Raw genomic sequence first — 24,378 nt, 5'->3', positions numbered from 1 at the left:
ATGTTCTTCCTGTCTATTGTGCTGTCTGGCAGTGTGAGTCTTGTTGGTACATTAATAAGTGAATCATAGAGGATATTAAAGAATTGTAATTAGTTTCAATGTCTGAACAGACATTAAAAAAAGTTTGGTATTTGATGGTATTTCTGTTAGTGGAGACGTACTGTGGTTCTGGTCACCGTAACTTTTTTAATTGAGAATACAATTAATGAAGAGAGTATGACATTTATTTGAAATCCTTTTAATACAGTAAACATCACAATTGCTTTCCCATTAACAACAGCCGCACCTATTTCATGGATTACAATTTATTCCTGTAGACACAGTAAAATATGTTTTGGAATATATGTAATGAAGGATGATCAATGTCCACAAAATTAACATACAACTCTGGTGTTTACAGAGAAATAGAGTTTTGTAATTAAGCACAGTAAAGGATAATCGATATTCCTATTTACAGGCTTAGCCTCTGGAACAAAACGGCAAACTACATATGTTTCTTAAAAATAATGTGTTGACTTATTCTCCATCTATCCCCTGTAAAGAGGAGGGTTGTAGAGTACAGTAAGCATTGGAGCCGGGATCCGTAATGAGGAATGTAATATCGTACATCAGAGACAAAACACTTTTCACACATATCACAGGGTACCTCCTGTCTACTTACATGTAACTGGTAAATCGCTTTTTTTTATTTCATTGTATGTCTCCATCCAAGTCTTCATTTTATGTCTCCATCCAAGGGCAACATAATAAACATTTTTAAAGATACTATAAAAATACTATTTAAAGATACTATAAAACTAAACCAGGTTTAATAATCCTGTAAATTATTTTTTCATTTTCCTTATTTGTTGAAGAGTTTCATCAAGGATTCAAGATGGTTGTTAATCAACCATTTCTAGCTATTGCAGAAGTTTATCAGATCCCACCCTTTACTAAATGCTGAGTTACTCAAGGATTTGACCACGAGTGACAGGAGGACAGTTGTCCAAAGTCAAGATCATGAGTCTTTCAGCAGCAATTTAAAGTGTAAAAGTAGTGTTGTTGTACCCAGGGATTGAGACACTAGCTAGGCAGGATGGAGTGTCCTAAAGTGGGAAAATGCTTTAACAGCAGCATTGCATAATAATGATGTCCTTTAAAGAGTGAGTACTAGGGTAACGTTTCTTTAAAAAAAAATCACAAGACCTTTGATGTTATACTGTATTTCCATAGATTTCCAAAACTATGGAAACACTGTAAAAGTAGACAAATAAGTTTTAATTCAAGGGTTCCTTAGCTCTCAATGTGTTTTGCCTTTTGCCATTCACTGATAACATACTAATTTCACATTTATGAAATACTGTAAGTGCTATAAATTGGCCAGGCCTGTTTATTGCATGCATAAACAAAGATAAATGGTTACATCAATTTCAATCTAATTTTTAGCACTTTATACTCAGAGCTATTATTACTTTTCTGTGTATTTCTTGGTACATCCAATGCTAGCATAAAGTCTGAGAGTCCCTTCTATATCCTTTGAATTATTTGTCCCCTACAATGAAGATGTATAAAAGCAGTAAAATGCACAGAATAGGAGCTAGCACAACAGTGTTGGCAGCTATGCCCAAATAGGCATATATTAATTTCATGTCGGATCCTTTCCAACGGAAAGGATCCGACAAGTGAGTATTCAATGCATGCCAAACCCGACAGGTTTGGCCCGTTCCCGACAATGCCAATCCGACTTTTTTTAAAGTTTGATAGACATTGTCGGATACGGGGCTAAAACTTGTTGGGTTTGGCCGCGCTTTCCGACAATACACTTGGATCGGTGGGTTAAGCCGCCAATCCGCGTGCTTTCCGACAAGTCGGATTTCTCGACTTGTCAGAAAAAAAGAGCCAGCACTGAATAGGTCGGAACCCCTCCCGACCTAAAACAGTCGGAAACTGCCGTCTTTCCAACAAGACGGCAGTTTTTACTTTCATTGAATACCCCCCATAGATGGTAAAAGTAGGCTGAAAAAGTTCTGCAGTATTATGTTTAAAACCTTGAGATTGAAAGAAACATTTTAAAATGTAACATTTTAACATAAACACGAAGCATTAAAACAAACATGTAAATACCTTAATAACACCAAATATATCCAATGAATATAAAATACATTTTCAGCAGAAGGTTTTGGTTCTTTTATCCAGTACTATGAAATGTATCCCAGTGGTTGTAATCTAATGCAATCTATTTATGCTCTTTTAGGAATCTGACTCTCTATCGGAGATAAGGATGAAGCTGTTTAATCTTGGCTTTCCTTGACAGGCCGATCCTAAGAGGACCAGTCCGTGTCTTGAGTGGTGTCACTCTTCTTATCCCATGAGAGAATGTCACTTCTGGGGAGAAGATAAAATATCTTATCATTATGTGCAGGGAAAATGTACACTTCACTCCTCAGTAATGATATCCTGATTTGCATAACATAATAGAAAAAACAACAAAGACCGAGCATTGTTTAGAGCGACAGGCTCAATTTGACAGACACAAGACCCCTGGGGAATAATTATTTGTTTATTTTGAAAGAAGTCAAAAGCTAAGTATGATTTCAGGCAATTCCAGTTTGTCACTCCTGGGGGAATGGGGTGGGTGGTGTCTGCAACTATCTATGGTTTCCAAATCAATGAAAAGAGCTTAAATGGTACATAAATAAAAGGGATAATTCAGAGTCAGCCACAGTGGCATCCGTGTCTGAGACTGTATGCACATACCATTACAAGTCCCTTCCCTGGTACACATCCATGCATCTGACTGTACAAGGACTGAGACGTCCACTTTGAGCGTCTCATCCTTAGACGCAACCATAGAAACTTACACCAGCCACATGCTAGGTACAGATTCTCAGAGTTTGTGCGTTAATGTGAACTACAGTATGATGTGTCTGAGTTCTCGACCATTATAGCGACTACTTTGTCCATTAAGCTGGGTACACACTACACAATTCCCGAGCCATACACACATACAAGCCCAACAGGGAATACAGCGGTAGCTGCCCAAGTTAAAGGGATGTGGCCAGCTACCAGAAAAGGTGTTGTCAGCCACCACAGAGGGACTTGGCCAACCATTATAGAAGACATGCAAAGAACAGGGCCCCTTTGTAAAGGAAGGGACAGGGGTGTGTCATGACCACCCGCTTAGATTGGCAGGACTACTAATCTTGGTGTAGTTTCTATAAAAACAAACCAAGCACCATTATTCATTCTGCTCCATCATGTTACTGACCCTTAGAGGACAGGGTGAGATTCTCAGGCAGTGGGTGCCACTGGGGATTTCCCCAGAACACCTGTGGGCCAGTCCAACCATGGGTAGCTACACAGGCATATAATCTGTGCAGTGTATACAGGGACACAACTTTTCCATCCAATCATTAGGACAATCAGTGAAGATTAGAAGAAACAATTGTATAGTGTGTACGCAAGATATTGGAAACTCTCTGGAATATTTCCTTGCAAGAAAATTTGTGAATTAGATCACATCGTCAGTGAAATGGGAAAGGTCTGTACCTGGCATATCTCCTACCTCTCTCAGTATGCAGAGTCTCTCTATTATTGCTTGACCAAAAGGCCGGTGTCCATGACAAGAGTTTCGCGACATCTCCTGTAAAACATAAAATGTCACCATAAATTATCTCTAATCTGGTGTTATATCAACTTGAGTGAAGGTAAGATTATTGTGAAGATGTATGTTCCTTACAGTTTGTCGAATAAATGAAATCATCTGATATATTTAATTTCTTTTGCTTTAACATTTTTCCTCTTTATCAGGTTTCTGTCAAGTGGATGTTCTCAGTCGCAGACTAAACCACTTAACGCACACATCAAGCAATACGGACACCAACAGAAACTTGCCAACAACCTAAGTGCTTGTACACACAAGAGGCTACAATCAAATTATAAATAAGCAGTAAATTACATGAAAGTGTCTGAATCCACAGAGAGCAGGAGCACTGCGCTAATAAATCTAATTCATATCAGACATTTTCTTTATTGCAATAAAATGCAAACCTATAAATTCTTGTATTTCTCTCTTTCCAAACATTCTCATCAGTATGGGAAATCTGGGGCAGGTGGCACGCATTTCGCAAACAGAAAATGTTTCGACTCAGCTAAACAATCTGTAATGATCTTTGATATACAGTATGATTTAGATTTCATTGTTAGAGAAATATCTCCAGCTGGTGCTGATACTGCAAAAATTCCACCCAGACAATCACGCTAATAAGTGAGAACGTCTGCAGTAATCTTTACATTGTTTGCTTACAAAATGAAAATAAAGGCAACAGTATATCAAACAAAATTATAGCAATTGTAACAAAACAGTAAGCACACAAACATTGTATGCAGTGCCTCTATATCATACTAGAGAATACATAAAAGAATGAGCTTAGGCTGAAGGATAAAATAACTTATCAGGGCTACCTCCTAGAGGTATATTATATCTAATTCACTCATATTCTGTCACAAGTCCCAGCTAAGCATGCATGACACATAGGTGTGAAAATTTGAATCAAAACAAAAACACCTAAGGATTTATGTAATGTCGTCCGAGTTCGCCAGATGTTTGGGCTGTCGGAAGAACTCTGACTTTTTTTAAAGGGGCAGTAATTTCCAAGGCAAAACCATTCCTTGTAAATGACTGCCTCTTTAAAAAATAGTCTGAGTTCGGCTGACAACCAGCACATCCGGCAAACTTGGACGGAATTACAACCAGCTCCTGCTCTGTCTAAGATTGGTCAAAGTCCCACCAAATATATCTTGCGAACACTAGTAATCACTCAGTTCTGCCAACACTAAGATTTATTTCAAGAACTGTCACTATTTAGTAAGTTTTCAGGTATGTCAACAACACAATAACATCTTAATCAGAGACACTGTAAACCTAACAACCAGAACGCCGGTTGGCTGCAGGGAATTCTGGGCTGCTGCTCCCTAACAGCCGGGACTCGTGAAGTACGTGCAGCACTGCAGCTGCATGAAGTTATTAATTTAGAGATGCTTCCCTCTCTGGCTGCACTGATTGATGCTTGAATCTTTTAAAAGGCAATCAGCCCTGCAATACACAACCAGTTATAGCTTATACTCTGTCAGTGTAAATTGCTGGTTCCTGTCTCTAGATCCTGTGGATACTCTTCTGGATTATCTGGCTGTCCATTGCCAAGCCTTGTCCTGTCTGAACACACATCCAGTACCTGAGTGTATTAACCTCTTGTCTGCCTCCTCAGTGTTCCGCACAGTGCTGGTAATCCATCTCACAGTGCCTCATCTGCCCTCGCTGAGATCCTTAAGAGATGCCTTAACGCTCTGTGTTTTCATGTAGTCCATACTTGTTCTCTGCTACTATTTTAGCCTATTTTCCTGTGGTCTCAATCCTATTGTTGAAGTCACTACTGCTAGAGTTATAAGTCCAGGTGGCAACCTAAGTACCAGTGTGTGAGTCATATTATAAGGAAACAGCGGGGGGCTGTTATTGGCTCTAGGGGTCTCCCTCAATAGTGCTGGAGCTCAATAATACCCTCTTCATTGTGAGGTGACTAAAAGAGTCTAAGTATTATTAATAATTTTATGACTGCATGTAATAATAATAGCATTAGACCGAATATGTATTTACATATAGAGACATATCAAACATACATTTTAAATATGGATTTTTTAGGAAAATAGACAATTTCTCTATTTTCCTAGTAAATTAATATTGAAATTTGACACATCATGTAGCCCATTTCACTGATTACAAATATATATCTCCCCAAATTTTTATTACAAAAATGATTGCTTTAAAGGTGATAACCTGGAAGACATCATTAACTCAAGATGACATGTTGGTATTATCTTGTCATTGGATTCCAAGTCTCTTTTCTCATTACAGATAACCATTCCTCTCTTTGTGACGGGCCTGTTAGATTTAGCATTCTTATTTACACACAGTGAGTTCACATTTACTCATTGGAATATAGAATTTAAAAATAGCTAGCAATACCAGTGAAGTAACACTAAAGTATTTCTATTGGCAATAAAAAGAGAGGGTAGTGGTAGTAGTACCCTCCTTAAATGTTTTGATGTCACTGATGATCTACTACATAATATGTCCACATAAGAAGCAGGGAGAAGGCAAGTAGAACTACAGTAGTTTACCTGGCATGAAGGATTAGAATGCAGTAGTACTTGAACACTTGGAGGCAGATTCAGTTATCAATGGTGGTTATTAGGTTGTTGAAGTTCTGCCTAGAGCTATCCAATTACTGTCTCTACCCCGCATGGTAAGCCCCAGGAGGTGCACTTAATGCAGATTTTTCTTTACTCACTGCTCCAGTGTCTACATGAAAAAATAGGATTTTGATAACCTACCGGTAAATCCTTTTCTCCTAGTCCGTAGAGGATGCTGGGGATGACATCAAGACCATGGGGTATAGACGGGATCCGCAGGAGACATGGGCACTTTAAAGACTTTTCATTGGGTGTGACCTGACTCCTCCCTCTATACCCCTCCTCCAGACCTCAGTTGTAGGAACTGTGCCCAGGGAGACTGACATTTTGAGGAAAGGAATTACTTAACTAGTGGGGAGATATCTACCAACTCACACCCTCAACCATGCCGCACACATGGCATTCAACATAACACATGCCAACAGACATTAACTAATTGCAGCAACATGCTGAAACCAAGGTAACACAACTTGTGTAACTGTAATAACTAAACTGCAGGTAAAGTATGCACTGGGACGGGCGCCCAGCATCCTCTACGGACTAGGAGAAAAGGATTTACCGGTAGGTTATCAAAATCCTATTTTCTCATACGTCCTAGAGGATGCTGGGGACGACATCAAGACCATGGTGTCTATACCAAAGCTCCAGTTCGGGCGGGAGAGTGCGGATGGCCCTGCAGCACCGATTGACCGAATTTGAGGTCCTCATCGGCCAAGGTGTCAAACTTGTAGAATTTTGCAAATGTGTTTGACCCTGACCAAGTAGCTGCTCGGCAAAGTTGTAATGCCGAGACCCCCCGGGCAGCCACCCAGGAGGAGCCCACCTTCCTAGTAGAATGGGCCTTCACCGATATCGGTAACGGCAATCCAGGCGTAGAATGAGCTTGCTGAATCGTACCTCTGATCCAGCGCGCAATAGTCTGCTTGGAAGCAGGACACCCAATCTTGTTGGGAGCATACAGGACAAACAAAACCTCTGTTTTACGTATTCGAGCTATTCTAGCGCCATAAATCTTCAAACCTCTAACCACATCTAGAGACTTTGACTCAGCGAACGTGTCAGTAGCAACTGGCACCACAATAAGTTGGTTTATGTGGAAAGAGGAAACCACCTTTGGAAGAAAATGTTGACGAGTTCTCAACTCTGCCCTATCTTCATGGAAGATCAGGTAAGGGCTCTTGTGGGACAAGGCCCTCAATTCAGACATCCGCCTTGCGGATGCCAACGCCAAAAGCATCACCACTTTCCAAGTGAGAAACTTCAACTCTATTTCTTGTAGAGGCTCAAACCAACCCGATTGAAGGATCTGCAACACCACATTAAGGTCCCATGGTGCTACTGGAGGAACAAATGGAGGCTGGATGTGCAGAACCCCTTTCATGAACGTCTGAACTTCTGGAAAGGAGGCCAATTGTTTTTGAAAGATAACTGATAAGTCCGAAATCTGGACCTTGATTGACCCCAATCTAAGGCTCGCATCCACACCAGCCTGCAGAAAATGGAGAAAACGTCCCAACTCAAACTCTTCCGTAGGAGCCTTCTTGGATTCACACCAAGACACATATTTTCTCCAAGTATGGTGGTAATGTTTAGACGTTACTCCTTTCCTGGCCTGAATAAGAGTGGGGATGACTTCCTTGGGAATACCCTTTTGGGCTAGGATTCAACGCTCAACAGCCATGCAGTTAAATGTAGCCGCGGTAAGTCTTGATACACACATGGCCCCTGCTGTAGTAGGTCCTCTCGAGGAGTAAGAAGCAGAGGATCTTCTATGAGCAACTCCTGATGATATGGATACCAAGCCCTCCTTGGCCAGTCTAGGGCAATGAAGATTGCTCAAACTCTTGTTCTTATTATTATTTTGAGAACTTTTGGAATCAGTGGAAGTGGAGGAAAAACATATACCGACCGAAACACCCACTGGGTCCCCAGTGCATCCACTGCTATTGCTTGAGGGACTCTCGACCTGGAACAATACCTCTGAAGCTTCTTGTTTAGAGGAGTTGCCATCATGTCTACTTGAGAAACTCCCCAAAGACTTGTCACCTCTGCGAAGACTTCTTGGTGGAGGCCCCACTCTCCTGGATGGAGATCGTGTCTGCTGAGGAAGTCTTCTTCCCAGTTGTCCACTCCCAAAATGAAAATTGCTGACAGAGCTCTAACATGTCTTTCTGCCCAGAGGAAAATCCTTGTCACCTCTGCCATTGCAGCTCTGCTTTTTGTTCCACCTTGCCTGTTTATGTACTCGACTGCTGTTACATTGTCCGCCTAGATCTGCACGGGATCTTGAAGAAGATGTACCGCTTGTAGAAGGCCGTTGTAAATGGCTCTCAATTCCAGAACGTTTATGTGAAGGCAGGCTTCCTGACTTGACCATTTTCCTTGGAAGCTTTCCCCCTGTGTGACAGCTCTCCAGCCTCGGAGACATGCATCCGTGGTTATTAGGACCCAGTCGTGAATCCCAAACCTGCGTCCCTCTAGTAGGTGAGAACTGTGTAGCCACCACAGGAGCGAAATCCTGGCTTTGGGGGACAGGATTATTTTCCGGTGTATGTGTAAGTGGGATCCGGACCACTTGTCCAACAGGTCCCACTGGAATACTCTGGCATGAAATCGGCCAAACTGTATGGCCTCGTAGGCCGCTACCATTTTCCCCAACAACCGAATGCATTGATGGATCGACACGCTTGTTGGTTTCAATATTTGTTTGACCATTTTCTGGATTTCCAGAGCCTTTTCCACTGGAAGAAATACTCTCCGTACTTCTGTGTCCAGAATCATCCCTAAAAAGGACAATCTTGTCGTCGGTTCCAACTGCGACTTTGGAAAATTCATGATCCATCTGTGTTGTTGGAGTATTGACAGGGAGAGTGCGATGTTCTGCACCAACTCTTCCCTGGATCTCGCTTTTATCAGGAGATTGTCCAGATAAGGAATTATATTGACTCCTTTTTAACGAAGGAGGACCATTATCTCCGCCATCACCTTGGTGAATACCCTCGGTGCCGTGGAGAGTCCGAACAGCAACGTCGGAAACTGGTAATGGCAATCCTGTACTGCGAATCTCAGATAAGCTTGGTAAAGAGGATAAATGGGAACATGCAAGTAAGCATCTTTTATGTCTACTGACACCATGAAGTCCCCCTCCTCCAGACTGGAAATCACTACCCTCAGGGATTCCATCTTGAACTTGAACCTTTTCAGGTAGAGATTCAGATTTTTCAGGTTTAAAATTGGTCTGACCGAGCCGTCCGGCTCCGGAACTACGAAGAGGCTTGAATAAAAAACCTTCTCCTTACTGTGCCAAGGGTACCAGGACAATGACCTGATCCTGACATAATTTTTGAATTGCCGTTGTTACTGCCTCTCTTCCCGGAAGAGAAGCTGGCAAGGTCGATTTGAAAAATCGGCATGGGGGGACGTCTTGAAACTCTAGTTTGTACCCATGGGACACTATTTGTAAGACCCATTGGTCCAGGCCAGATTGAATCCAGATTTGGCTGAAAAGTTTCAGACATGCTCCCACCCGAGCGGACTACCGCAAGGGAGCCCCAGCGTTATGCTGCAGATTTGGCAGAAGCAGGGGTGGACTTCTGCTCCTGCGATCCGGTAGATGCTGCGGATTTCTTTCCTTTTCCACTTCCCCTACCTGCAAAAAAAGGGGAGACCTTTGGCCTTTTTGTATTTGTTGGGCCGAAAGGACTGTATGTGAGAGTGATGTGTCTTTTTTGCCGGTGTAGGAGCATAAGGCAAGAATGTCGACTTACCTGTGATAGCCGTTGAGACTAATGCATCCAGCCCATCACCAAATAGGGCCTCACCTTTATACGGGAGAGCCTCCATATTTCTTTTGGAATCTGCATCAGCATTCCACTGGTGAATCCACAATGCCCTCCGAGCCGATACTGCCATGGTAGTGGTTCTTGATCCTAAGAAACCAATATATTTAATGGATTCTAGTACGTACGCAGCAGCGTCTTTGATATAACCTAACGTTAGGAGTATCTCGTCTCCATCTATTGTGTCAATGTCTAATGACAAGTTTTCTGACCACTTTTCAATAGCACTACTCACCCACTCACAGACAATGGTAGGCCTGAGTAGTGTCCCATTGGCCACATCAATAAATCACCTCACTCACTTGCGGTCTGTCGGCTCCTTAAGTGAAGCCATTCCAGGGGAAGGGAGAAACACCTTTTCTCTTTTATGACAGGGCCCTGTCTAAAATGCGGGGTGACTCCCACCTTTTTTGGAAAAAGATAAGCTGCCTGAATTCTTTTTGGGAATCTGAAATTTCTTTTCAGGTTAAATCAGACCTGAGGTGGAGGGAAAATTACATTACTTCTTTACTAAAGTAAACCCTCTCCTTGTGGTAAAAGAGGGGGCTTCGTAACTTCTAACATCTCCTTTATAGCTAAAACATGTTTTGAATGCTTTTTTGCTAACTTAGGACCTATTCCCCTGGAATCACTAGTGTCGACACAGGAGTCCGTGTCGGTATCAGTTTGTACTACTTGTGCAAATTTGTATGTGACCCAGAAAAGTCCCTGTGGATGAAAGGCAGAACTATTAAAAATCACATCTTCAACAGATTATATTCAGTTTTCTGTATGAGATTCAGTCCAACCTCTTACTGATATGATTCACACTATCATTAACCTTTCACCCAGTCAGGCTCTTGGTGTCATATTACACCTCTGTGTCCCTAACATGTCTCCACAGAGTTCCCTGCCACAGACATGTCACACACGTGCAAACCACACCACAGACACTCCGGGATTTATAGGGGACAGACCCACAGTAAAATCTGTCAGAGGGACACAGATAGGATTTTGCCAGTTCACAACCCAGCGCCAGTAACACAATGTCTGTGAACACAAAATGCCCACTGATATTCAGCGCTTTTATAATGTTAATCACACAATTATATAGAACCAAATTCACTGTGGCCCCCCCTGTTTTGCACCCTGATACTTGTTCAGTAGTGGAGGAGGACCAGTGTTGTCTCTGCAGCCTGAGGAGAGAGAGAAAATGGCGCTGAGCAGTGTGCTGGCTGACTGAGGACGAAGCTCCACTCTTCAATGGTGTGTTTCTCCTCAGCTTTTATGAGGTAATTTTTTATACTGGCGGGGGTAGGACTGTGCCTCAGCAACTTATGCCCCTTATTTATGCCAGTTTCCATAGGTTTCATGCTGCCCAGGGCGCCCCCCCCGTGCCCTGCACCCTGCAGTGCCTGTGTACGTGTGGGCAACATGGCGTGCTGCGCTCCCGCCAGCCGCGCGGTACCTTTAGCCGTCACTTTCTTGATTGAAGATCTGTCTTCTAACACTCACCTGTCTTCTGACTTCTGGCTCTGTGAGGGGGGTGACGGCATCTAGGCACGGCTAGCGTTCAGTTCCCTTCAGAAGCTAATGGTGTCCTGTCAGCCAGAAGCAGAGCCATGAAACTCTTTAGGAAGTTGGTTCCTACTTCTGCTCCCTCAGTCCCACGAAGCAGGGAGTCTGTTGCCAGCAGTACTCCCTGAAAATAAAAAACCTAACATAAGTCTTTTCAGAGAAACTCAGTAGAGCTCCTCAGAGTGCATCCAGTCGACCTGGGCACATTTCTAAAACTGAGGTCTGGAGGAGGGGCATAGAGGGAGGAGCCAGTTCACACCCAATGAAAAGTCTTTAGAGTGCCCATGTCTCCTGCGGATCCTGTCTATACCCCATGGTCTTGATGTCGTCCCCAGCATCCTCTAGGATGTATGAGAAATTCCATATTAAGTGCACCCTCTAGGGCTTTCCGCATGTGGTAACTCCATAGTTCTGGGCAATAAACCGGAAACCATGGGTTAACAATAGAGATGCGCGCCGGTCCATTTTTTGTTTTTGTTTTGGTTATAATTTGTCATCAGGTTTTGGTTTTGCCAAAACCGTCTCACTTGTTTTGGTTTTCGATCTGTTTTTTTTTTTTTTTAAATGAATAAAAATAAATAAAATCACAAAACTTGGGATTTTTTTTTTTTGTCTCTGCAGTATTCTAACCTCAATAACAATAATTTCCAGTAATTTCCAGTCAATTTTGACCATCTCACAGCTCACAATATTGGTTTCATCCAGTTAAGGCCAAAGGCTGCAGTGAGCTGGCTGGTTACAAAGTTGCACTGGGGTACAGCGCACAGTGCAGTACAAACAATATAACAATATATTTATTTCTATTTTTAAAATTCACAGTTCAGCTCACACTGGGAGATTCAATAGGCTTTTCTATGAGCCTAATTCAGACCTGATTGCTAGGGTGCGTTTTTTGCATACCTGTGATCAGGTAGTTGCTGCCTACAGGGGGAGGGGGAAATCGCTGTGCAGGGGTGCGATTGTATGTGCAGGAGAGCTGCACAAACAGAAGTTTGTGCAGTCTCTGCACAGGCCAGGACTTACTCTTCCTGTGCAATGATCGGGGCTGGAGCTGACGTCAGAATCCCTGCTTCCAAACGCCTGGTCCCTCCTGCGTTTCTCCGGACACTCCTTAAAAACGGTCAGATGCCACCCATAAACTGCCTCTTCCTGTCAGTAACCTTGCGATCACCCATGTGATTGCTTTTCTTGCACCATCAGTCAAAGCCCGGCGCTCCCCGGCACTGCGGACCGACACGTCTGCGCATTGCAGTGCATAGGCATGCGCAGTTCAGACCTGATCGCATGCTGTACGAAAATGCAGCCTAGCGATCAGGTCTGAATTAGGCCCAACATATGGGAACAAAGTCACACTGGGGTACAGCTAACAGAACAATAGAGACAATGGAACTTACATACTCAGAGAAGCATATTGTATCCCCTTACTCTCTGTATCCAAAAAAAAACTATATTAAGTACTGTATGTGATCTATTGTATATTGTATGTGTTGTAAATGTCTTCTCAGGACAAATGGAAGAATAGTACTGGCCTGACGTGCCATTGCTCCCATGCTGATCCTAAAGGGGGAGGTGTCATGATCCAGGCTATTTCAAGTAGAAATAGGCCTGTTAAAATCAAGGTATGTGATATCACTATTCTGATCGATGTATCAATGTACCAGTGTGTGATAACTGTCTTTGCATGTCAAATGGTTGAAGCTGGATTGATCTGCTGGCATTTCATTATAGCCACAGAACTCAGAGACACACTGGCTACTCAGGTGTGAAATTCCTCCTGACCAGAGCTAGTTTAATTACCCCAGAACCAGAGCTATGGACAGAAATGTGTTAAGCTTCCTGGTCTGTGTCTTCTCAGAACTGACCATTTGTTTACACAAGAACCATGGCAAGAGCTTCAAAGGCTATTAGAAGAAAAGGCATTTTACCCCTGAGCGAGTGGCTGGGAAGCCCAGTATGAGCTGACACTCAATACCTTCTCTGGCTTTGGAAGGGTTACAACGAACTCTCCAGAGGGATGGGGGCAGAAGGGGCAGTCTCAGTTTTAAATAGGAGAAGCACAGACTGCAAATTGTCATTATCAAAGAAGCGAGTCAGGAGAAGCATCCTGGCTCTGTAATGTCCCGATAAGATCTGAAGAGGCTTCACTTCATTCCATCATTCCACTCTGCATGTGTTAGGATCGGTGGGTTTTATCTCCCTATTTTTATTTTTCTTGAAACTGTATTTACTCATATGACTTTGACTTTTTATCATTCTATCTTGTAACTTTCTTTTCTGTAACATAAGATTTGAAGTGTTTTACTTAAATTAAATGATCTAATTTTAGCTATGGTTTTCTGTTGTGTGTCCAACCCAACTCTCTGAAAGAGGCGTTACCAAAATATTAATAATTCTGGGTGCAGGCAAAAGCCATAAGTGTGCCTTGGGTCATACCCTAAATGTTTGTACTTTGGCTGGTGGCAGTGACCGTGTTGAAATTAACGCATGCGCTCAGGTATCCAGTAACATCGTCACGTGGCAGGGATTCACAGATTGGCGTATCTAGGGAATCGATGTGCCTAGGATCGTGACACTCACACTGCTGGGATTCAAAGGGCTTTTCTATATAAGTGAACAAAGTAAAACTGGGTTACAACATACACAGGTTGTATAAACTTAAGAAAAAATTACTTATTTATTTTTATTTTGTAACTTTTTATTTACTTTCTTTTTACTTTTCTCACAGCTGGCACGGCAGAATCACACTGCAGTGTTTATATGTCAACTTAGTGTGGCATGACCTGCAGAGTCAGTGCAGCACCCACTCTGTTACAGAATATGGGAACTGGACATAGCACAGTCACTTGAAGGACAGAGCACAGCCAATTGATGGATCCAGCACAGCCACTTAATGGACACAGTACAGCTTGTGGATGAATACAGCACAGCTTGTGGATGGACACAGGAGAGCACAGCACTTGTGGATGGACACAGCAGAGCATAGCAAAGCATACAGGAGCGTGAATTGAGTTAAATGGAGTTACTGCTGCAGGGACCTATAGAATCCAGATGATGTTTTGCCTCGATTTGCCGTCTGAGCCTGGCAGGGCAACCCGAGCCAGGACTAGGATTTACTCAGATTTATTCAGTTACCGGAAATTGGGAGGGGGCTTGGATTCCACTAAATCTGAGTTGCTCATCTCTAGTTAACACGTGTTAGACACAATCTTACAATGTGGGAAAATTGGCTAGTGACTGAATGGTTCTGAGCATTAAAATATAGCATTAAAATAAAGAGCTACAACTGCACAGTAAGTCTCATGGGTAACTTAATCTGCCCTTTAGAGCTTTTGCGTCTGACAGGGCACGCGCTATAACTCAGAATGCTAATTTGGGATTTTAAACTAGAGTGAAGCAATGTCCCTATCTGTGTCTGTTGATCATTTTTATGTTCTGTGGTGAACTAAGATTTATCCCTAGTCAATTCACCAGGACAATCTATTATAGAGATGTGCGGCGTGCACTTTTTCGTGTTTTGTGTTTTGGTTTTGGTTCTGGTTCCATCCTCGTGTTTTGGATCTGGATTGGCTTTGCCAAAACCACCCTTTCGTGTTTTGGTTTTAGTTTTGGATCTGGATGATTTTTGGAAAAAAACATAAAAACAGCTAAAATCACAGAATTTGGGGGTAATTTTAAAGCTACAGTATTATTAACCTCAATAACATTCATTTCCACTCATTTCTAGTCTATTCTGAACACCTCACACCTCACAATATTGTTTTTAGGCCAAAAGGCTGCACCGAGATGGCTGGATGACTAAGCTAAGCGATACAAGTGTGCGGCACAAACACCTGGCCCATCTAGGAGTGGCACTGCAGTGGCAGATTTAAAAAATGGGCCACAAACAGCACATCACGCAAAGAAGAAAAAGAGGAGCAATGAGGTAGCTGTATGACTAAGATAAGCAACAAAAGTGTGCGGCACAAACACCTGACCCATCTAGGAGTGGCACAGCAGTTGCAGACAGGATGGCACTTAAAAAAAACTATGCCCCGAACAGCACATCATGCAAAGAAGAAAAAGAGGTGCAATTAGGTAGCTGTATGACTAAGCTAAGCGACACAAGTGTGCGGCACAAACAACATGGGACGTGCTGGAATTTGCCCAGATGTAATACACGCACAATATTGGTGGCACAGGAGAGCATACCCCTAAACCACATACGGCAAAGCCTGTAAAATTAATTTGGATAATAATAACCCTTTTATTTGGAGCTATTATAATAATATGCAGCACAGGCGAGCGTACCCTACACCACACAGGGCAAACCCTGTAAAAATTATTTGGATAATAATATAAGTAATGTATATAACCCTTTTATTTGGAGTAAATAATATACAGCACAGGACACCATCACTGGACTTATGGCAGCACAAGACACCACCACTGGACTGATGCAGCACAAGACAGCACCACTGGACTGGACATATACGGCAGTACCCCTGGACTTATACGGCAGTACCCCTGGAGTTGTACGGCAGTGTCAGACAGGCTCCCACCCACCCTTATGTTGTATAAACAGGACATGCACACTTTAACAAACCAACCATTTCAGCGTCAGGGTCTGCCACATGACTGTGGCTGAAATGACTTGTTTGTTAGGGCCCCCACCAAAAAAGTAGCAATCAATCTCTTCTTGCACAAATTTGCTCTACAGAGGCAAGATGTCAACCTCATCCTCATCCTCATCCTCCAATTCCTTACGCCTTTCAATGTGTACATCCTCCTCCTCACAGAGTATTAATTCGTCCCCACTGGAATCCTCCATCACAGGTCCCTGTGTACTTTCTGGAGGCAATTGCTGGTCAAGGTCTTCCCGGACTAATTTATAATTCATTTTGATGAACATCATCTTCTCCACATTTTGTGGAAGTAACCTCCTACGCCGATCGCTGACAAGGTTACCGGCTGCACTAAACACTCTTTCGATGTACACACTGGAGGGGGGCAACTTAGGTAAAATAAAGCCAGTTTGTGCAAGGGCATCCAAGTTGCCTCTGTTTCCTGCCAGTATATGTACGGACTGCCTACTTGGATGCTGTCACCCATATAATCCTCCACCATTATTTCAATGGTGACAGAATCATATGCAGTGACAGTAGACATGTCAGTAATCGTTGGCAGGTCCTTCAGTCCGGACCAGATGTCAGCACTTGCTCCTGACTGCCCTGCATCACCGCCAGTGGGTGGGTTAGGAAATCTTATCCTTTTCCTCGCAGCCCCAGTTGCGGAAGAAAATGAAGGAAGAGCTGTTGACGGGTCACGTTCCGCTTGAGTTGACAATTTTCTCACCATCAGGTCTTTGAACCTCTGCAGACTTGTGTTTGCCGGAAAGAGAGATACAACGTAGGCATTAAACCTAGGATCGAGCACGGAGTCCAAAATGTAGTGCTCTGATTTCAACAGATTGACCACACTTGAATCCTGGCAAAGCAAATGAAGGGCTCCATCCACAATTCCCACATACTTTGCGGAATCACACCGTCTTAGCTCCTCCTTAAATTTCTCCAGCTGCTTCTGCAAAAGCCTGATGAGGGGAATGACCTGTCGAAGTCGAAAAAAATAAGTAAAATCTTATTTTCTCTGACGTCCTAAGTGGATGCTGGGACTCCGTAAGGACCATGGGGATTATACCAAAGCTCCCAAACGGGCGGGAGAATGCGGATGACTCTGCAGCACCGAATGAGCAAACTCTAGGTCCTCCTCAGCCAGGGTATCAAACTTGTAGACTCTTGCAAAAGTGTTTGAACCCGACCAAGTAACAGCTCGGCAAATTTGTAAAGCCGAGACCCCTCGGGCAGCCGCCCAAGAAGAGCCCACTTTCCTCGTGGAATGGGCTTTTATAGATTTAGGGTGCGGCAGTCCAGCCGCAGAATGCGCAAGTTGAATCGTGCTACAGATCCAGCGAGCAATAGTCTGCTTAGAAGCAGGAACACCCAGCTTGTTGGGTGCATACAGGATAAATAGCGAGTCAGTTTTCCTGACTCCAGCCGTCCTGGAAACATATATTTTTCAGGGCCCTGACTACGTCCAGTAACTTGGAATCCTCCAAGTCCCAAGTAGCCGCAGGCACCACAATAGGTTGGTTCACATGAAAAACTGATACCAGCTTAGGAAGGAATTGGGAACGAGTCCTCAATTCCGCCCTATCCATATAAAAAAATTAGATACGGGCTTTTGCATGATAAAGCCGCTAATTCTGATACACGCCTGGCCGACGCCAAGGCCAACAGCATGACCACTTTCCACGTGAGGTATTTTAGCTCCACGGATTTAAGTGGCTCAACCCAATGCGACTTCAGGAAATCCAACACCACGTTGAGATCCCACGGTGCCACCGGAGGCACAAACGGGGGCTGACTATGCAGCACTCCCTTAACAAAAGTCTGAACTTCAGGCAGTGAAGTCAGTTCTATTTTGGAAGAAAATCGATAGAGCCGAAATCTGGACCTTAATGGAGCCCAATTTTAGGCCCATAGTCACCCCTGACTGTAGGAAGTGCAGAAATCGACCTAGCTGAAATTCCTCCGTTGGGGCCTTCCTGGCCTCACAGCACGCAACATATTTCCGCCATATGCGGTGATAATGGTTTGCGTTCACTTCTTTCCTAGCTTTAATTTAATTAGCGTAGGGATAACTTCCTCCGGAATGCCCTTTTCCTTCAGGATCCGGCGTTCAACCGCCATGCCGTCAAACGCAGCCGCGGTACGTCTTGGAACAGACTGGCCCCCTGCTGCAGCAGGTCCTGTCTGAGCGGCAGAGGCCATGGGTCCTCTGAGATCATTTCTTGGAGTTCTGGGTACCAAGCTCTTCTTGGCCAATCCGGAACAATGAGTATAGTTCTTACTCCTCTCCTTCTTATTATTCTCATTACCCTGGGTATGAGAGGCAGAGAAGGGAACACATACACCGACTGGTACACCCACGGTGTTACCAGAGCGTCCACAGCTATCGCCTGAGGGTCCCTTGACCTGGCGCAATATCTTTTTAGCTTTTTGTTGAGGCGGGACGCCATCATGTCCACCTGTGGCCTTTCCCAACGGTGTACAATCATTTGGAAGACTTCTGGATGAAGTCCCCACTCTCCCGGGTGGAGGTCGTGTCTGCTGAGAAAGTCTGCTTCCCAGTTGTCCACTCCGGGAATGAACACTGCTGACAGTGCTAACACATGATTTTCTGCCCATCGGAGAATCCTTGTGGCTTCTGCCATCGCCATCCTGCTTCTTGTGCCGCCCTGTCGGTTTACATGAGCGACCGCCGTGATGTTGTCTGACTGGATCAGCACCGGCCGGTGTTGAAGCAGGGGTCTAGCCTGACTTAGGGCATTGTAAATGGCCCTTAGTTCCAGAATATTTTTGTGTAGGGAAGTCTCCTGACTTGTCCATAGTCCTTGGAAGTTTCTTCCCTGTGTGACTGCCCCCCAGCCTTGAAGGCTGGCATCCGTGGTCACCAGGACCCAGTCCTGTATGCCGAATCTGCGGCCCTCTAGAAGATGAGCACTCTGCAGCCACCACAACAGCGACACCCTGGCCCTTGGAGACAGGGTTATCCGCCGATGCATCTGAAGATGCGACCCGGACCACTTGTCCAACAGATCCCACTGGAAGATCCTTGCATGGGACCTGGCGAATGGAATTTCTTCGTAAGAAGCTACCATCTTTCCCAAGGCTCGCGTGCATTGATGCACCGACACCTGTATTTGTATTAGGAGGTCTCTGTCTAGAGACGACAACTCCTTGGACTTCTCCTCCGGGAGAAACCCTTTTTTTCCTGTTCTGTGTCCAGAACCATACCCAGGAACAGTAGACGCGTCGTAGGAACCAGCTGCGACTTTGGAATATTCAGAATCCAGCCGTGCTGTTGTAGTACTTCCCGAGATAGTGCTACTCCGACGAACAACTGCTCCCTGGACCTCGCCTTTATAAGGAGATCGTCCAAGTACGGGATAATTATTTCGGCCATCACCTTGGTAAATACCCTCGGTGCCGGGGACAGACCAACGGCAACGTCTGGAATTGGTAATGACAATCCTGTACCACAATTTTGAGGTACTCCTGGTGAGGAGGGTAAATAGGGACATGCAGGTAAGCATCCTTGATGTCCAGTGATACCATGATATTCTCCAGGCTTGCAATAATCGCCCTGAGCGATTCCATTTTGAACTTGAACCTTCGTATATAAGTGTTCAAGGATTTAAATTTTAGAATGGGTCTCACCGAACCGTCTGGTTTCGGTACCACAAACATTTTGGAATAGTAACCCCTGCCTTGTTGAAGGAGGGGTACCTTGATTTCACCTGCTGGAAGTACAGCTTGTGAATTGCCGCCAGTACTACCTCCCTTTCTCAGAGGGCAGCAGGCAAGGCTGATGTGAGGTAACGGCGAGGGGGAGTCGCCTCGAACTCCAGCTTGATCCCTGTGATACTACTTGCAGAACCTAGGGATCCACCTGTGGGCAAGCCCACTGGTCCCTGAAATTCCCGAGACGCGCCCCCACCGCACCTGTCTCCACCTGTGGAGCCCCAGCGTCATGCGGTGGACTCAGAGGAAGCGGGGGAAGATTTTTGATCCTGGGAACTGGCTGTCTGGTGCAGCTTTTTCCTTCTTCCCTTGTCTCTGTGCAGAAAGGAAGCGCCTTTGACCCGCTTGCTTTTCTGAAGCCGAAAGGACTGTACCTGAAAATACGGTGCTTTCTTAGGCTGTGAGGAAACCTGAGGTAAAAAAAATTCTTCCCAGCTGTTGCTGTGGATACGAGGTCCCAGAGACCATCCCCAAACAATTCCTCACCCTTATAAGGCAGAATCTCCATGTGCCTTTTAAAGTCAGCATCACCTGTCCACTGCCGGGTCTCTAATACCCTCCTGGCAGAATGGACATTGCATTAATTCTGGATGCCAGCCGGCAAATATCCCTCTGTGCATCCCTCATATATAAGACGACATCTTTAATATGCTCTATGTTAGCAAAATATTATCCCTGTCTAGGGTATTAATATTATCTGACAGGGTATCAGACCACGCTGCAGCAGCACTATTCATGCTGAGGCAATTGCAGGTCTCAGTATAGTACCTGAGTGTGTATATACAGACTTCAGGATAGCCTCCTGCTTTTTATCAGCAGGCTCCTTCAAAGTGGCCGTATCCTAAGACGGCAGTGCCACCTTTTTTGACAAACGTGTGAGCGCCTTATCCACCCTAGGGGATATCTCCCAACGTGACCTATCCTCTGGCGGGAAAGGGTACGCCATCAGTAACTTTTTAGAAATTACCAGTTTCTTATCGGGGGAACCCACGCTTCTTTACACACTTCATTCACTCATCTGATGGGGGAACAAAACACTGGCTGCTTTTTCTCCCCAAACATAAAACCCCTTTTATGTGGTACTTGGGTTCATGTCAGAAATGTGTAACACATTTTTCATTGCCGAGATCATGCAACGGATGTTCCTAGTGGATTGTGTATATGTCTCAACCTCGTCGACACTGGAGTCAGACTCCGTGTTGACATCTGTGTCTGCCATCTGAGGTAACGGGCGTTTTTTGAGCCCCTGATGGCCTTTGAGACGCCTGGGCAGGCGCGGGCTGAGAAGCCGGCTGTCCCACAGCTGTTACGTCATCCAGCCTTTTATGTAAGGAGTTGACATTGTCGGTTAATACCTTCCACCTATCCATCCACTCTGGTGTCGGCCCCACAGGGGGCGACATCCCATTTATCAGCCTCTGCTCCGCCTCCACGTAACCTTCCTCATCCAACATGTCGACACAGCCGTACCGACACACCGCACACACACAGGGAATGCTCTGACTGAGGACAGGACCCCACAAAGTCCTTTGGGGAGACAGAGAGAGAGTATGCCAGCACACACCAGAGCGCTATATAATGCAGGGATTAACACTATAACTGAGTGATTTTCCCCCAATAGCTGCTTGTATACACATATTGCGCCTAAATTTAGTGCCCCCCCTCTCTTTTTAACCCTTTGAGCCTGAAAACTACAGGGGAGAGCCTGGGGAGCTGTCTTCCAGCTGCACTGTGAAGAAAAAATGGCGCCAGTGTGCTGAGGGAGATAGCCCCGCCCCTTTTTTCGGCGGACTTTTCTCCCGCTTTTTTCATGGATTCTGGCAGGAGTAATTTATCACATATATAGCCCTGGGACTATATATTGTGATATTTGCCAGCCAAGGTGTTTATATTGCTGCTCAGGGCGCCCCCCCCCCCCCCCCAGCGCCCTGCACCCATCAGTGACCAGAGTGTGAGGTGTGCATGAGGAGCAATGGCGCACAGCTGCAGTGCTGTGCGCTACCTTGTTGAAGACCGAGGTCTTCTGCCGCCGATTTTCCGGACCACTTCTTGCTTCTGGCTCTGTAAGGGGGACGGCGGCGCGGCTCCGGGACCGAACGATCGAGGTCGGGTCCTGTGTTCGATCCCTCTGGAGCTAATGGTGTCCAGTAGCTTCAGAAGCCCAAACTATCTTCAGTCAGGTAGGTTCGCTTCTTCTCCCCTTAGTCCCTCGCTGCAGTGAGTCTGTTGCCAGCAGATCTCACTGTAAAATAAAAAACCTAAAATATACTTTCTTTCTAGGAGCTCAGGAGAGCCCCTAGTGTGCATCCAGCTCAGCCGGGCACAAGATTCTAACTGAGGTCTGGAGGAGGGTCATAGTGGGAGGAGCCAGTGCACACCAGGTAGTCCTAAAGCTTTCTTTAGTTGTGCCCAGTCTCCTGCTGAGCCGCTATTCCCCATGGTCCTTACGGAGTCCCAGCATCCACTTAGGACATCAGAGAAATTATGGTCACACGCATCACATACAAACTCCACACAAGTGGCCTCTGTGCGCGTGCTTGTTCTGCCGTGCGTGTGCATACTCACACGTTGCGTATATTGGCCCACGAGGTCCTGCGTATTACCGTGTGGTATGAGTAAATACGGTAGCATATGCATTCGCATGGAAAAGCCACAAAGAAATATCTCATATTTAATCCACATGGCATATAATTAACACATAGGGGGTCATTCCGAGTTGTTCGCTTGTTGCCGATTTTCGCTATACTGTGATTAGTCGCTTACTGCGCATGCGCAAGGTTCGCAGAGCGCATGCGCTTAGTTATTTTACACAAAAGTTAGGTATTTTACTCACGGCATAACAAAGCTTTTTCATCGCTGTGCTAATCGTAGTGTGATTGACAGGAAGTGGGTGTTTCTGGGCGGAAACTGGCCGTTTTATGGGAGTGTGCGGAAAAACGCAGGCGTTCAAATTGCAAAAACGCAGGAGTGGCTGGAGAAACGGGGGAGTGGTTGGGCAAACGCTGGGTGTGTTTGTGACGTCAAACCAGGAACGAAAAGGAGTGAGCTGGTCGCAATGGCTGAGTAAGTCTGGAGCTACTCAGAAACTGCTAAGAAATTTCTATTCACTATTCTGCTAATCTTTCGTTCGCACTGCTGCTAAGCTAAGATACACTCCCAGAGGGCGGCGGCCTAGCGTGTGCAATGCTGCTAAAAGCAGCTAGCGAGCGAACAACTCGGAATCACCCCCATAGTCTACATGCACCACACCAGCGAGTTACATTTACTTTCAAGGTATAACAATTGAGGTATTCGACTTTACAGGATATGAGGGGACAGAATTAGGTTAGGAGGTGGTGTTTGGTATCCAGCTGTACAGTATTTTAAGAGCAATATTCTGGTAGCAGTTTGCAGAAGATAGCACGCTCCTGCACACAGATATGCGCAGGAACAGAATATTAATATTACACTGTACTTACTGTACTCTTGATATTCGGCGGGAACCCAATGGAGAACATCTGCAAGTGCACCTGGACCAGGCATTGCCCACCTATTCAAACCGACCTATGACCCCTCCTGTACTGTAAATTACCAGCCCTTTGACCTATGGGTGAAGAGAATACAGTTTCTATTGTTTCATGATTTGGACTAATGTATAAAAGCCAAACCTCCTGGCCGGTCAGACACATTCTCTGAAGGTCATCTATCCAGATTGACTGAGGACCGGGACCGGGTGGCACTGGCGAACAAACGTATATGTATCCATTGATTGTAGCCTATTCTCTTATGTGATTATTATTATTATTACATTTTATTTATAGGGCGCCACAAGTGTTTCGCAGCGCCGTACAAAGGACAGTACAGGGAGACAAAACTTAGCATAACAGTAAATAAATAACAAAAATGGAATGCAGGTAACAAAGAGCAACACAGTTCTCAAAACATAATACAGCTTAGATGTAAGTAGCGAAGGAGTAATCATTGTACTACTTGGGGCTGGCGGCCATAGATAGAGATGAGCCTTTACCAGCAGGAGAGAAAGCAGGTAAAGATGGTCGCTGAGTGAAATGTGTCAAGAAGAGGGTTTAGACAAGAGGAAAGAGGGCCCTGCTCTGAAGAGCTAACAATCTAGTGGGGAGGGGCAACAGACAGATGACATGAGGTGCAAGCAAGCAGGTAGAAGCCTGATGGTGGTATGCGAGCAAAGCAGAGATGTCCAAGGCATGGGGCAGGGGGATGGAGGAGCAGCCTAAGGACTAGGTTATGCATTGGAGGGGTACGCTTTGATAAATAGGTGGGTTTTCAATGCCCGTTTGAAGCTTTGCAAGGTCGGGGAGAGTCTAATGGAGCGGGGGAGCGCATTCCACTGAAGGGGTGCAGCACGGGCAAAATCCTGAACTCGTGCATGGGAAGCAGTGACCAAGGCAGAGGAGAGG

At 44.9% G+C, this 24,378-nt stretch overlaps 1 protein-coding gene across 8 annotated transcripts in view; it reads right to left on the bottom strand.

Moving 5' to 3' along the window:
• Positions 1 to 222: 222 nt before the first annotated feature.
• Positions 223 to 24,378, bottom strand: part of RAD51AP2 (RAD51 associated protein 2) — a 286,503-nt gene continuing 262,347 nt past the window's right edge. For 7 of the 8 annotated variants that reach the window (XM_063915357.1, XM_063915360.1, XM_063915361.1 and 4 more), the window contains 2 exons: positions 3,545 to 3,622; positions 223 to 2,364 (listed from right to left, as the gene is read on the bottom strand). In XM_063915357.1, the coding sequence (XP_063771427.1) occupies positions 2,246 to 2,364; positions 3,545 to 3,622 (197 nt within the window). In that variant the 3' untranslated portion in view covers positions 223 to 2,245. Of the gene's footprint in view, positions 2,365 to 3,528; positions 3,623 to 24,378 lie in introns of all 8 variants that reach the window. The other variant, XM_063915358.1, reaches the window with a different exon arrangement.

This window comes from Pseudophryne corroboree, chromosome 4 (genome assembly GCF_028390025.1).
Source record: "Pseudophryne corroboree isolate aPseCor3 chromosome 4, aPseCor3.hap2, whole genome shotgun sequence".
Taxonomy (NCBI): Eukaryota; Metazoa; Chordata; class Amphibia; order Anura; family Myobatrachidae; genus Pseudophryne; species Pseudophryne corroboree.
The sequence above is the reverse complement of the archived record's forward strand: the minus strand, read 5'-3'. Positions and strand labels throughout refer to the sequence as shown.